We start from the raw sequence: 15,235 nt of genomic DNA, 5'->3' as shown, positions 1-15,235 counted from the left end.
CAATGTCATTTCAGGTAAGTGACTCTCCAAGAAGGAATCAGCATACTTAGCATTGAAAGCAATATAAAGGGTCCGCATTGAAACGACTCAGCATTCCCATAAAAAATAAAAAGAAAAAAGAAAAAGAGCTGCAAAGTACCTTTAAAAATGAAGAAACAGTGAACAGAGTGATCTTGAAAGAACAAATGCCATTCCAACGGCGGTCTGAGGTAACGCGCGCTCACGCGCTAAATGCAAAATGGCGGCCGCGCTGGAAGCGAAGCCGTGAAGAAACTTACTGCGAGAAAACTAAAGTTCCCGCGCCGCCATGAAAGTCCATAATGAGCACACAACGCGCTCCGTGTCCTCAGACGTCCATATATGCACTCCGCAAAGCAGCAGCCAGTCTCGGAACACCGAGTCTTCCCGGCCGACCACGGAGCTTCACCCCGGCGCCGCCATACACTCGGGCACCAAGCCACGCCCCTTCAACAGTTGTTCTAACATTACCTAAATGCTCAAATAAAATGTTAATTTTTAAGGCATGATCGCTAGAAATGAAGGACTGAACTGTGTTGATAGACTCATGTATTACTTAGACGTACAAAGGACTCTCTCTCTATGTGCCAACCCATTGCGGAATACAAATGGGAAAGACTACTTTTTGCTTGTTTTTGCCCCCTGGGAAGGTAGGCAAGACGTCGTTCTGTATTTTGGAAACCATGGTGAGGAAAAAACAGGAGCTTCAATTGAAAACTCGAAAACTGAAACCTGGTAATTTTCTAAAACATAATTTCGCTGCTGATTACATTCAGATGCTGAGCACAGAGTACTGTATACATATGAATTATTTTCTCTTGTAGGGCTATTAAAAACCTGTCAAAAATTGAGTGAATCTTTTTTTGGTAGTATATAATACCTCTGTTGTTGACTGAAATTTAGCAATATTTGTTTTTTCTTGTGATGTGAATTGCTGCTAGCTTTGTTTTCACACTTCGTTAATAATGTAATATTTAGGAAAAACGGGGCAACAATTACCGTAATGTATGTTTTGTTTATGCAGAGAAAAAATATATAAAAAATTCTGAATTAAATGTGGTGTTAGTGATAATTAGGACAGGAAATGATCACACATTAGATACTGAGGCATTGTTTGTTCCAACCTCTAAGCATAGTTTCTTTTCCAGCCTATGGCTGGACAAGTCAGATCATAAACTGGGTTGCGTGGCTGTACCATGTAAACATAATTCGCTATTTGTCCTCCAATGAAAACATGCTTTGGTCCTTTAAAGGATTTGAGGATCCAAATATATGAATAATCAGATTATAGATTGTCAAGGTGTGCAAGAGTCCGTCTGGTTAACTAATTGCAACCAGTTTAACACGTTTGTAACACAAATATCTCATAAACTACAGATTGGGTTTGCACCAAACCTTAGTAAGATTCTAGCATCATGCCAAAGTTGGTGTAAATGTGGTGCTGGCGATAAAGTGGGGGAAATGCCCTTTCTGCTTGGGCTGCTACTACAAACTAATCAAGTCAGTGGCTTTTTAGGTCTCGCGAGCCAAAGGCTCGAAGAGACATTTTATATCTGGGCTTTTCAAAGTGCTGCCGTGGCCTAAAGCTACAGTGCACGTGAACGTGCACGCGCGCAGCGCCATGTGTCTTTCCTCCGTAGCGATCGTAATCACGATCACTTTCACTTTCGCGGGCTCCTCTGTTGCTGCCATTCCCCCCCTCCCTTCTCGCCCAGCCCTTCTTGTTAACATGAGCTTTGGGACGGAACACAACTGCTTGTGTTTGGAGTAGCTGCATGCCTGGTTGCGCACAAAGTTCACGAAGAGACCGGCGCCGCCTCTCACCACGACACACCTCGCACTCCACCAACACACCATTTCTCCCCTGCGGGTCACCTCGTCGGCTCTCTGTTTTGTACCCAAAAACGGCGATCTTTCTGGTCGTTCTGCAGCAAAGTCTCAGCGCTCGTGTTCCGTCCAAAAACACATATTTTTTCCCATTAACCAGTGTTGCTTGTTTTAGCGTGGTGCAATGACAGACTAAGTTAGTCTTGTGGAGATTCTTGTCTAATCATTCTTCGGAGGAGTTTTGGCCTCTAGTCTGTGGAGCATTTCTTTCTCTCTTGGCAGACAGCACTGTGCACTTCACAGTAACGAGACACTTAAGAATCGAATCCAGTGCTCTGTGAGTGGCGCAGCCCCTTTCAGTGAATCCACGGGCCAGACTGTGAAACCGAAAGCAGCTGACAAACATGCTGTAGCCAGCCCCGCTTTCTTGCCTCTCCATCCATCATTCTCTCTCTCCTTCGCGCCTCTCTCCTCCCTTTCTGATCTCGATCTCTCTCCCCGTTCCCTCTGTTTCTTGAAGCTCCGTATGCCTGCTGCTACTAATCTCTGTGAGCTGCGGAAAGAGCTGCTAGAGGTACCAGCAGCAGCCCCGGGCTTACAAACTTGGTCTGAGGCCTCCAGAGCTCCAGTCCACCTCACAGGATAAAAGGCCAGGCCGGGTGCAGGACGCATTTCAAAACAGGACCGATGGAGCACGGAGGTTTTCTGACAGGGCAGTGGGACTGGGAGAGAGTCAGCCTTATATGTCATGTTAATATATCCCGATAGGTCGGTGCCTCAGAATCCTGGTGCGGATGGGTGAGCGCCATGTCAGGCAAGATCTTTACTAGCCCCTGAAGAACCTAAGGCTCTTGAGAAATGGTCATTTTTTGACAGTACACAGGTCGGTGTTTTTTAAATGCCAGTGGGCTGGGTCCGTGTCAGACGCACATCAGAACGAAGAGGTATGCGAATAGACGGCTACCTCTAAACGACCAGTAGGCCTGCCACTGTGTCGGTCGCCTGCCCGGCTTTCTTAAAAGACCTCTGCCGAGGGTGGGCACATACAGGGTTCACGTACCACGGCTCATATGAAATTGTGCACTGATGCAATGAAAGAGAGACTCTATTTCCAACATTTTTGATGCTTACGTAAGACGAAATAGGAAAACGATCTTTGCACCATGACGAAACACAGAACAATAGCTTTTTCACTATTTTTGTTAGCATGCGTACAAAAACAACTAGGGAAAATAAATGTGATTCATTTTTAGCATGGACATGACTAGGCTCGAAAAAGACACTATTTATCTGCCACCTGGTGGGACCTTTAGTGGTATAACATGTGATCTTATTCAATTTGTGAGTGGGTGAGGTTTCTTGTAGGGGGTAACAGTAGAGTTATTTGGTTAATCTGAAAGAGTCATGGACTGCACAGGTGGGCCTGGCACCCTTAAGTCGGTTTATATACATACCATGTGTGTGAAGTGCCTGTTTATTTTCACTATGGGAGACTCTCCTAACACGAGACAGCACAATACGGGCCTCCTCCCATGGTGCTTTAATTAAACAGCATATATTTTGTTGTTGCATACATCAAAGCAGTATCTGTTTACATCATAGAATAAGAACAAAGGAAGCCCTGCTGCAAAGAAATAGGCGACGAGGCTGGTAACATCTCTGTGTAAGGTGGAAGGAGTGACAGGGTGTTTCTATTTAACATCGTAAACTCTGCTACTACCGTAAAGCACAATTTCGAACTCCTCCCACCCTGCTTTAATTAAACAGCATATATTTTGGTGTGTATTATGCACGTAAACATTTTTTGTTAGTGAAAACATTGTTGTATTAAGTTACAAAATATATAAAATTATTTAAACAACAAATACACTGCCCTTTAAAAACCAGAGCAGTCCGCAAGAGCTACTCCTTTAGCAGCATTTTGCGTTCACCTAGCACCTACTGACATTATAAATAACAAACCTTTTATTTATTTGTTGGTTTTAAAAACCAATACATAAAAGACATTGCCATTTACAATACCAATAACTTTAAACTTTGCAAATGCGAGACCTATTGCATTGCAAATGCTTGTTGTTTCTGTTTGAAGTACAGCTGAATAGCAGAGATGTTGTTGGAAATGGACGCAATAAGCTGTGTGTCGCCTGCATAAAGAACCCTTGCTCTCAAAGGAATGGACCAGAGCATTCAATAGGCCCATATATATACATATTAGAAAGTGTTGGCCTCAATGATAAACCTTTGGGGATGTCACACTCTAGTGCAGAATGAGGAGATCTGAAAGTGGGCAGAGTCACTATCTGGCAGGGCCGGACTGGGAATCAAAACCGGCCCTGGCAAAGTGCTCGGCAGGCAGGGGGAGGGGGGGGGGGGGGTTGGGAGTGCCACCGAGGACTTTGCCAGGGCCACTTTTCGGCCGATTTTGTTACAGGGCCGATTTTGCAGCTATGCTGCAAAAACAGCCCTGTAACAAAACCAGCCCCCAGGGGCCCAAAACCGGCCCCCACCCGTGCGGCGCACCGGGGGATTGCCCGGTGCCCGCTACAGCTAGTCCGGCACTGCTATCTGGGAACATTTGGAGAGACACAGCCAATTTATTATGAATCCGCAAATGCTAAGACTGAAGAATCTCTGCCACAAAATAGAGTGTGAGACTGTGTCAAAAGCCTCAAACAGGTCTAACAAGCCTGTAGCAGGAGACGCCCCCATTCCAAGGTTACCCTGGTGTGTTCTGAGAGTGCCAGCAGTGCTGATTCTGTAATGTTTTGTGGACACAATATGGATTGGGATTCCTGAAGTTTGGAATTGGCTTCCAAGTATTCAGAAAGCTGAACATTAAACAATGTTTCCAACATTTTGGAAATGCACATGGTGCAGCTTGCAATTTTTAATAGAAATATTTGAACTTGTCACGTGGTAAAATGTACAACTTCACACCTCCTTCAAGCAGCTGTTAGCCCACAGACAAAGGGTTATGTAGATCAGTTGTCAATAGCCGTGAGAGCAGTCATTGGCCCAACATTTTTTAGGTCAGTTGTAGACAAGACTTTTTCTTTCTAAGAAAATATATAGTTTATATAGTTTCAGGGATTTACAAGAACCTTCTTCGCCCATTCGCGTGCACTAGTGTCATTCACATTTGACTTCTACCCAGCAGACAGCACAAGGACAGCCCACTTCAGCCATTGGCTTACCAGATTAGCATGACAGCTTTCTGCTCTTGCGCCATGTTCCTGGGACTGGAAGTGCAGTGTGCCTATACATAAATAAATATAGGCATTTGGCCTTTAGACAACGTTTTCATACAACATGTGAATTCATTAAAAAAACATTCAGGAACCATATTAGCATTGTCAAAATTCAAAATTAGAAGCCAGTGCAAGCCTTATTGGATTTGTCATTGCCTATTAGTTTGCCGGGCCTGGTAAATGTTTCTTGGAGATTCAGAACATTAGTCAGGGCTATAAAATAACTTTTTTTTTAATAGGGGAACTTTAGAAGGCTGATTTAATGATCAGACTGCCCAGATCGCAATTTAGAAATCAGTTCCAGAATTGATAGAACTTGAAACTACTCGACTATTTAGCTGATTGGAATTCCTCGACATTAGGGGTTGCCAGCCTACAAATTAAGACTCTTCACCTGCGTTCTGGTTCCTGATAAATTACAGATCCCCGGCAGAGTGCCCGTACAGACCAGCAACAGAAATTCAGATCAGACGCCCACGAAGATTTTATATTGGTACTTGACAGCCATGTGTTAAAATAAGCTTCTTCTTGTGTTGTATTATAATGAAAACGGTGCCAAGAAAAAATGTGAATATTTTCAGCGAGATTAAACATTTTAGAATTGAATGATTAGTAGCCTAAGGACCTGAACAACATTTCACAGCTTTTAACCTGGGCATAAAAAAATAACTTTTCCCTATTTGATATTAAAATGAAATATGTGCGTTGCCCCCGGTCATACAGTATTAGCAAGTGTAGAACCTAGAGAGCCATCTCATATCCTAGATACAGCTTCTACACGCCTGGTTGAGGCTTTGGAATTTAGGAAGTCGGTCAAGGGCACCAATTAACCTGTCTGTTTGAACAGGCAAGAGGGTTATTCTCGTTTTAGTTCACTCAACCTGTGCTTGTCAAGCCTCTGTGAGACCGAATGCCCAATTAACTTCTGTGTGTGCATCCTCTTCCATGCCGTTCTGTTATGAAAAGCAATGATAATTTAATTTGAGGGCATGAGTAATTTGCATGTCTCAAGTATTGACATTCAGCACTTCTTCAAAAAGTGTATTATAGCAGGGAAGGTGTTTATGATTTCTATATATGTAGATAAGCAATGGTGGGTGAACTAAGTGGGCACAAAATGAGCAGGTGGTGTCCTCTGCGTAGAATGGCAGAATAGACTCTCTAAAAATGGCCAATGTCTTATTGTCACATTGTAATTTATAATTGTCTGTACACGCACACACACACACGCACATACACCTGCATACATCATATTCATTTTAGATTGAGCCTAGCAGCGTGCATGCGCTGCTCTGCGAGGAAGAAGCGTGTCTCCGTCGCAGCCGCTGTCGTCGCATTGCGTAAAGGGATGACGCCGCTGTAGCTGACGCATTGCACCGCATCAAGGAAAGCACCTCGCATCCACGGAGAAACGTGCCGCTGTTGTTGTCGCATCGCGTAAAGGGTGTCGCCGCTGCAGTTGTCGCATCGAGCGGAAGTGTCTCGCAACGCCGGAGAAGAGTGTCGCCGCCAAAGCCGCTGTCGTCGCATCGCATAAAGGGGTGTTGCTACTGCAGCTGAAGCATCGAATTGAGTCTTCTCGCAACATCGGCGAAGCGTGCCGCATCTGGAAGATCTTCATATCTTTATTTCTTTGCACCAAACTTTCATCGCATCAACATCGTTGCAACACTTTTGTTGCCCTGCGTGTCGCACCCACAGGTACATTGACTTAAAGTGTCGAATTTAAGAACTAAAGAGAACTAAGCTAATTTCTACCATCTTAAAGTAAAAGTATTGTGGATTTTTGTCGTTTATGGTTTTGTGGTAAATCTATATAAAGAATACTTATTATTTATATAAAACCTGTGTGGTGTCCATCTGTAGTGTGTCACTTGATTACTGTATATGTTCACAAATGCTTTACACACTGCCTCTGAGATAAGCCTGTCTGCTCGTGCCAAGCTACCAAGGGGATGAGCAGGGGTCATTTTAGGAGTGTACCCCTTTACCCTGACTAGAGGCGAGGGTCCCCAGCAGTCCTCCTTTTGTTCGGGTATCATCCTGGCTGGGAGCTATGTGGAGCCTAACACCTAGACGTCACTGCAATGATGGGAAACAAAGGCACAGAGCTTGTTGTCACTTCTTAAGTCTAAAGAGAAACTTTGATTTGGAGGCGGCTTTTTGACTTTGTTCAACCCCTGTATATAAGAGATATTCATGGTTGGTATAAATTTCAGATACATCTGACCATATAAGTAATTACACAAATAACTATTTAAATAGCACTTCTTAATTTATTTTGTTTAATTCTTTAATAGAGCTGTTCATCTCAAAGTAGGGTGTCAGAGTACTTTACATCACAATCACACATTACACAAAGATAATAAGTCATACAAGAGTGCCAATCAACATACAGGACATACTAGGGTTACAAGATGTAGGAGTCATATATTTTCCTTATTGGTAGGCATTATGTGTTCAGAGTGCATGGTAAGGAGAAATGCATTGTCAGGCTTTAAAATGTAATCACGAGGTTGGAGTTGTCTGTACTAATACATCTTTATTACTACACAATGGAACCCTTTTTAGCAACCTTAAAATAACAGATTCAGAAAATAAACAATAAGGTTCTAATCCCCAGGCCTTGCAGTTTGCATTAAGTGCAAAGCGCAATGTGCTATCTTAGAAAGGCTGCAACTTATCACTTGCAATTATCAAAATGATCTCAGTGTCAGAAGATGTATCCCACTTACCTAGCTTTATAAAGTTCAAAACGGATCTGCATTTTGCAGGATATGCTTTGCAGCGGGAATATTAACCCTTCCTGCTCTTCTATAAGTCAAAACTGTGACTGCATGCTCCTTTATAAGTCAAAACTGTGATGAGATAAAACATCTCTTCCGCTAATGCCTTAACCACCAGAGTTATCTTACCATTATAATTATCCCCTGAAAATTGTTGGGCACACAAAAATCTCTGTTGCAGGTGCCTTAACCTTATTTGATATTTTAAATTGCAGCCTGCTTGTGACCAATTGTGTGAACCAGGACTTATTTACTGTAAAGTAGGTCCTTTCTGCCAATTTCTGTGTGGGAGAGTTTTAAAAAAACATAAATGTATATCTGGACTGTCAGACTACACCCCACATGACTCCTTCCCTTTTCCGCTGCACACACAGTGACCCCCAATTTGTGTTCTCGGAGTAAAATGTTTCCAGTTCTGTTTAGGGCACTCCAATCAATCCATCATATATTCGAACCAATGTTTAGGATTGATTTCCAGGCCTTGTTTTGTAGTGTTGGTGGAGCATAGTTGTGTTCAGCTTAAACACTTGTCTTTTGAAAACAACATTTCATAGATCAAAAGTACATGTTATGAGGAACAATAAAAGTCATTTTGGAGGATTGAATACCTCTACAGGCAAAGAAATCGCAGAAAAAGTGAAAAGAATCCTGCAGCAATACATGGCGGCCCTACAAGAACATTTCCTTTAGTCTAAATTAATCCTCGAAGGCAGCAAAGGGGCGAAGTGTGAATACGCAGCCTGAGCCGTTTCTTTGGTGCAAGACCATGTTTAATATGCAGCGGGTGTTTACAGTGCAATTATTAAGAGTTGTGCCTCTGCATTTGCAATGCAAACTACATTGCCACTGCAAACGAAAAAACACACACGACGCCGTTTTATAGCTTCATTAATTGCCTCGCGTGAGGCAGTAGATGGGAACCGTCGTTTCTTTTAGCACTTTCTCACTTCATGGCGCGCGTTCCTCTATCCCCTGGCTACGCGTTAAGCGGCAGTTTGTTCAGACTCGATAACAGTCAATTTGTTAGAGCTGGTTCTCCGATTGAACACACAAACTGAGCTGCACTGGGTGTTGTGAAGAGTCGTAAATGTATTTCCCTAAAATACTGCTAATGGGAGAGCACTCAGCATTTGCAAATCTACTCCCGGTGGCTGTCATCATTCTTTGGTGTGGACGGTGCTATTCGTCTTCATTTGTCAGTCATACACAAGTGTATCACACATACTAGAGTGACGTATGTATATGAGTCTGCAATCCGTTTTATGTTTGTACACAGTGGTCTAGACTGAGGTCTGTCTGATAAGAAAAGGCCGGAAACGCGGTGTGCGTCTTCCGTCGCGAGCTGCGCGGCTGATCCGTTCACGGGGTGGATGGATTCCGGCCTGCCTCCATGAATTATACAGCAGGTCACCGGAGAATCCCTTACTTCTGCTAAGGTGGCACAACGGCTCGGTTTGACGGGTTTCACAACCTGCCTCACATTGTGAACTGCAGCCATTTAAAAACACCCAGTCTTTTTCTTGGGACCGAGTTTGATGTAAAGGCAGGGAGCGGAGAGTGACGGAGTTGGCAAGGGATGCCGCTGCTGTAAGGAGGCCCTGGCTGGATGCAGGCTCAGGGGATGTGCGCAGGAGAGGAGCTGTCAGCTGCAGACGAAGTCCCGGCGCTAGGCCTGCAGGTGACTTGTGTTCTCGTCTCTATTATCTATTCATTGTTGCACCGGTGACTGCGGTGACTGGCGGTAGCTGCAGATTTCCTGTATCTCTTCTGCGTCAGCAGGCTGTGGGGTCTCTTCCCAGGGTACACCTGCCCAGTGTTATGGCTGAAAAGCTATGCAGCAAACGACCTTAAATGTATTTGATCTCTTTCGCTCTCCCTACCACAGAGGTGCTTGTTATTCTTTTTATTTATCACCATTATTCTCCCTCACATAAACACAATCTCAAACATACACACAACATACATTCGCACAATAACTCACGATCCACCACTTCTTTATTAGCAAAAAAGGCCACTTTATTAAGACAGGTGCCAAATTATAATTTTTCTCTAAACACTATTTTTCCATTATCTGATAATCAAATCCCCAAATTTTCTCTGACATCTATAAAAACCTAACCCCAAGGTAGACCCCAAGCAAAAACAACTCAATGACTCCTGTTGATAGATCCCCCTCATTCTCATTTCCCGTCCCCATGACTGCGTCCCCCACTTCCCCCGTTGGAGGATGGGCAATCCCGCTCCAGTCTGCCCACCCCCCCAGCAAAAACCCGCCTACCAGAAAAACTAGCTAACCGAAAAAACCTGTCTTATCGTGGCAAAAAGAAAAAACCCCAGGCCTGGCCGTAGCCAAACCTGGAAGAAAAAACCCCGTAGAGGGAAAGGGAAAACACAAAAAAGGGGGAAGGGTGGGTGGGGCAAATTCAAAACCCTTCCTCCCCACTCCCTTGATCACAATGAATTTCCCGCCCCCAGCGCCTCTACTTATCACCTCCTCTTGCCTCGCGCCTCCTGCCTCCCTAATTAACTCTACCCCGCACCTGGGTGGCCGCTCCCTTGTGCGAAACCACCCAGGGGGAGACTGGCTCGCGCTCCGCTCCCCCTGGGTCCCCTCTTAAAAGCATTTTATTACTTACGTCAGCTGCTAGGAAGGCTCTATTCCAGCTAATTGTTCTGCATTTTTTATTACACAAATATAATGGAATACAAGGACGAGCTGCCCCAGAGTTCCTGCCTCTGATTTTCCCACCTATGAGACCAGGGGTCGCAATGGCTGCGCTAGTGGTCGCAGGGGGCAAGATAGGGGGTCACAGTAGTGACCATTGCTGACCCCTAAATGACGTCCATGGCTATGACTTCCTTTCAAAGCTTCTAGGAACAATTTTCACTATGTACTCAATATTTCAAATATATTCATTTGAGTCATGCATTAAGTAAATGCACGCCTTTATTATTTTAGCCTCCGCTTTAGGATATAGGCTCCTGTCATCATCCCTGGTTAGGACGGTGGTCTCCTCAATATACAAACACTGGCAGACAATGTTCCTGATAGACTGAACACTATACAAAGTTGGTGGCAAGAAGATATTGGGCACTTGGCATATATAGACTGGAGTGAGGCTAAGATCTACCCAAAAGAAGTTTCAATTCGATCTGGTTTTCAGTTCAGCTGCCTGAAGATAATTCACAGGGTCTATCTCACTAGGACCCGATTAGTAAAAATCGGTCTAATTTGTGACAACGTCTGGTGCAGAGTTTGGGGAAGAGTATCCTCCCATCATCCCACTTGTCCATGCCACACGATTCAGACATTTTGGAAAGTGGTCATATTCTCACTTACAAAGGTGATGGGGCATCTGTGGAGAGGGAACTGAAAATTGCATTGTTGGGTATTTGGGTAGACTCCCCATGGGAGAAATACAAGAATCACATTTATGCAATGGGGTAATGTTGGGTATGAGAGTCGCCCCATACTGAAGGCTCGAATTTGTTCGATAATTGGTGCATGCTCGCTGAATAAGTTGAATATGATTGTAGGTAATGGCTCTGAAGTTGATTATTGATTGTCAATTGAGTTGCTTATGGTGGTAGGCCACCTGAACAAGCCTTGTACAACATCCTCATTTGATCAACATATCCTAATGTGTTAAGAAACGTAGTTAGAGTTAGTTAGTAGAAGTTAGTTCTCACACAAATTTCACCTCCTCTCAAACTGTTTAAATTGACCCATGATCCACTGACAGAAAAACGTTTTTGTCTTTTTAACAATTTTGTATGCTGCCAGGACTAATGATATAGAAATGAAGGCAATCAATTTATACACACTGTCCGTCTTCTGTGCTAAAACCACTACAGCAGCCTTCAACTGTGATTGTAATTTTTATACTTTTCCAAGGCTTTCCTGAAAGTTTATTTCACTTCCCCTTAATTATTCTCGGGACCAATTAGTTCTAGTTGAACCTCTGCATATTCCAGCAATGGCTCACAGATACATACGCATAGGCAGAGTGGATGGAAGAAGGTGAGGTTTTCATTGAAAGTTTGTGAAAACCCACAAGTGCTTAAGAATGTGAGCATTTGAAAAGCTTCTATAACTCTTTCCCACCATGGAAATGGTTGGAGTTGAGGGATTAATTAAATTCATTTCCAGGATGGAAAGGGTAACAGAATATGCACATACTTTGTGAGGGTATACAGAAAGGGGTTTCTCACTGTGATTTTTGTTTTCTCCCAGGTATCTCAAATGTATGCAAGTGCACAGTGGCCCTCCTTTGGGTGCTGTTAAAAAAGTCATAAAACTTTACCCAGGTGTACCCTTTGGAAGGTTGCAATCATACCAAAAATTTAAAAATGAATTAAATTAAGAAAGGAACTGTCTGAATTGTAATAATTACAAGAAGTAAATTGAGGCAATCCTGTAGTGACCATGACAAATATACGACCAAGCACTGTATTAATCCACTGCTTCTGCTTCCTTCCCCGTATTCTCCAGACATGTCTACAGACAAATGAAATACCACTAACATATTTTTCTGTGAAAAAAATGCAGAAGATCCAACAGCATGTCAACACCAAACCTGCTTCTTCTCTTAGACCTACTCTTTAATGTACCTTCCTGCAGTGATCATCCTCCAGAGCCCTATCTCCAGTAGATCTCACTAACATATTCAACCTCATCAAAGCCCCCTAATTCAGAGATGGATTCTTGCCAATACCCTTCATCAAAGCCCTTTCTCTAGAAGCCCTGTTACCCCTATTCACCCTTGTCAGTACGTGATTCTCTCAAGGCATCATCTCAGAAACTAACAAGACAGGATATATTGTCCCTCTTTTGAAGAAAATCACACTTGTCCCTAATGACCTGTCACTCCCCTTCCCTTGATTGGCAAGATCATCGAAAAAGCAGTTTATACTCAACTCCGAGTTCTCACCAGTGCCATCCATCTCCTGCACAACTACCAATGTGGCTTCAGATCATGCTGCAACGTGGAGATTGCTGCCTCATAAATCAAAGCTAATTCCTTTCTGGCCACAGATAAAGATGAGCCCTGCCTCCAGATATAGCTGGACATCTCAATCACCTTTGACACAGTTGACTGTCCCATCATCATCCACACCCTGAAGTTTCTAAGTGGATTCACTGGCAATGCCCTCCCTCACCGAATTCAGGAGTGGCCTCAAGACCTGGCTGTTTGAGGTGCCCTACCCCACGCAGCTCCTGGATACCCCTCGGGGGGGATTAGCGCGCTCTACAAATGCTGATTGCTGTCCTTCACTAATTCACCTCATACCTTGCCAACCAACACCGCTTCATTTACATGGGCACCTCCAGGTCCCAGAAGTTTTCTATTGCCTCCAAAGACCACCAGAGTTCTCTCTTGCCCCCCTTCATCTTCAGCCTCTACATGGAGCCCTCTTGAAGTCTACTCACTGATGACTGCATCATAACTTTCCAATATGCCAACGATATACAACTCTACTTGAAACGCTGCTCTGCTTCCAACATCCTGTGCCTCAGACACTGTCTGCACCTCATACAGACCTGTTTGTCCAGCACCTGCCAGAAGCTCCACCTCACCATGGCAGACTTTCTATTATTTGACAAAATCAACAAGCAACAATTAGTCTGAATCTGGCTTAATGACATGGACCTGGATGGCTTAACCCTAGGCACTAACCTAACCCCCAAGGAGCACACTGACAAGTAAACAGACTGCCTGGTACCAGCTACTAAAATGAATCTGTTCATCCCAGAAAGCAACTTCAGAACTGCTGTTCAAGCCATTGGACTCTCATATCTGGATGACGGCATCCCCTTCCTCCACGACCTTCCAAACTCCACAAAGGCGTTATTTGAGGGCATTTTACATGACCTAGCAACCAATCTGCCTTTGAAGGAAAACCTGCAGAAATAAATTCAGAAATACACAAATGTGAAAGTGACCTGAAAAACTGACAAAGGTGAAAATCTAATGCTCTGCATATCTTCACTGGCAAAAATACAAATTTAGTACAAGTTTAGGATGTGTTAGCTCCCTATCAGACAGGAGTCTCTACAAGAAAAAGAGTTAAAATGAGGTTCATTGTGCTCTATGCATGAGGATAATGAGCCTTTAGTTATATTAATGTGATGCAGTTTTAGCAGAATATGTTACTCTTACACTATTCAGAAATGCTGCATGAAGGCAAACATAGCACGGTCGTTTAGTTTACATTACAAAGAGGCGATAAGCATTATCAATGGTGACAGTAAATAAACAACAATCTTGTTACCTGGAGGGCAGCAGACGAAAAGGATCAGCATTGCTCTGCAGTGCAAACGCTTTCCTGGTTGATTAAACACGCTTGTTTTCCATCAGTTACATCTCACTTGTAGCTTTAGTAATTGTATTTTCCTTTTAATATTTGAGATTTACATCCAAAAAGGCATACAAATCTATTTTGGGAGTAACACCGCATAACCCACTGCATGCAAGCCAACATCACCTGGGTAGAATACAGCGATGGAGGAAAAAGGGCCATAACTCATGAGCTTTAGGTTATTGTCCTCTCAACCATCTATCTTTCTTGAATTTCATAACTAGGGGAGTGTGAAGAGCCACAGCGTTTCCCTTGTGAACGCCCCATCACTCTCGCAAACGCTGTGAATACTGCCATTAGTTCACTCACTTTTATGCATGAGGCTGTTCAGATTAACATCAGGATTGTCACACTCCTTCTAAATTACTTAGGGGAAAAAGTTGCATCATCATTCAGTTACAAAGATATGAGGTAAAACCACTTTACCATATGGCACCTTCATTTCCATAGGTAACAATCACTTACAAGCACATATTGACAGTTTTTGTAGCATGCTGCACTAGGATTTAACCTGGGGAAAGACTATTCAAACCAGTGTGTCATGTAATCAGGATCTATGCAAGACTTTGCCCAAGTAAAAATCATTGCACAGCTCTAATCAAAATATAGCTTGGAAATGTCATAGAATTTCACTTTTGATTAGTAAACAACAAATTGTATAGACGGTGAATTTCACTTATGCATGGCTGCACTTTAAAAACAGTGTGAAAACGCAACTGCTCGAAGAAATCTACATGTCACACCTTCTGAAACACTCTTCTGGTGTCATTAACTGTTAAATACACTGTCCTTGTGATACAATTCTAAGGCACCCCTTCTAAGTGGCCTGATATATTTGTTTTTGTCTGACACCTTTGCATTTTGGCCGAGATGGGATTACAGGTGGCTCAGTAACTCTGGACATACATACATTTGCTAAACGCAGGTGGTAATATTCAGAGAAAATGGGCAGGAATTTTGGAAATACCTGCAGAAATTGATGCAGCAACACTGATC

The 15,235-nt window shown here is 43.3% G+C and overlaps 1 protein-coding gene across 2 annotated transcripts in view; it reads left to right on the top strand.

Moving 5' to 3' along the window:
• MARCHF1 (membrane associated ring-CH-type finger 1) overlaps window positions 1–15,235 on the top strand; it is a 1,509,818-nt gene that overhangs the window by 428,529 nt on the left and 1,066,054 nt on the right. The window contains exon 1 of one of the 2 annotated variants that reach the window (XM_085641781.1): window positions 9,447–9,557. The exons of the other annotated variant lie outside the window; for it this stretch is intronic. Within the exon in view, the coding sequence (XP_085497907.1) occupies window positions 9,486–9,557 (72 nt within the window). The 5' untranslated portion in view covers window positions 9,447–9,485. Of the gene's footprint in view, window positions 1–9,446; window positions 9,558–15,235 lie in introns of those variants that run through there. 2 annotated transcript variants of the gene reach the window in all.

Source organism: Triturus cristatus, chromosome 2_2 (genome assembly GCF_964204655.1).
Source record: "Triturus cristatus chromosome 2_2, aTriCri1.1, whole genome shotgun sequence".
In the NCBI taxonomy this organism is placed as follows: Eukaryota; Metazoa; Chordata; class Amphibia; order Caudata; family Salamandridae; genus Triturus; species Triturus cristatus.
The sequence above is the reverse complement of the archived record's forward strand: the minus strand, read 5'-3'. Positions and strand labels throughout refer to the sequence as shown.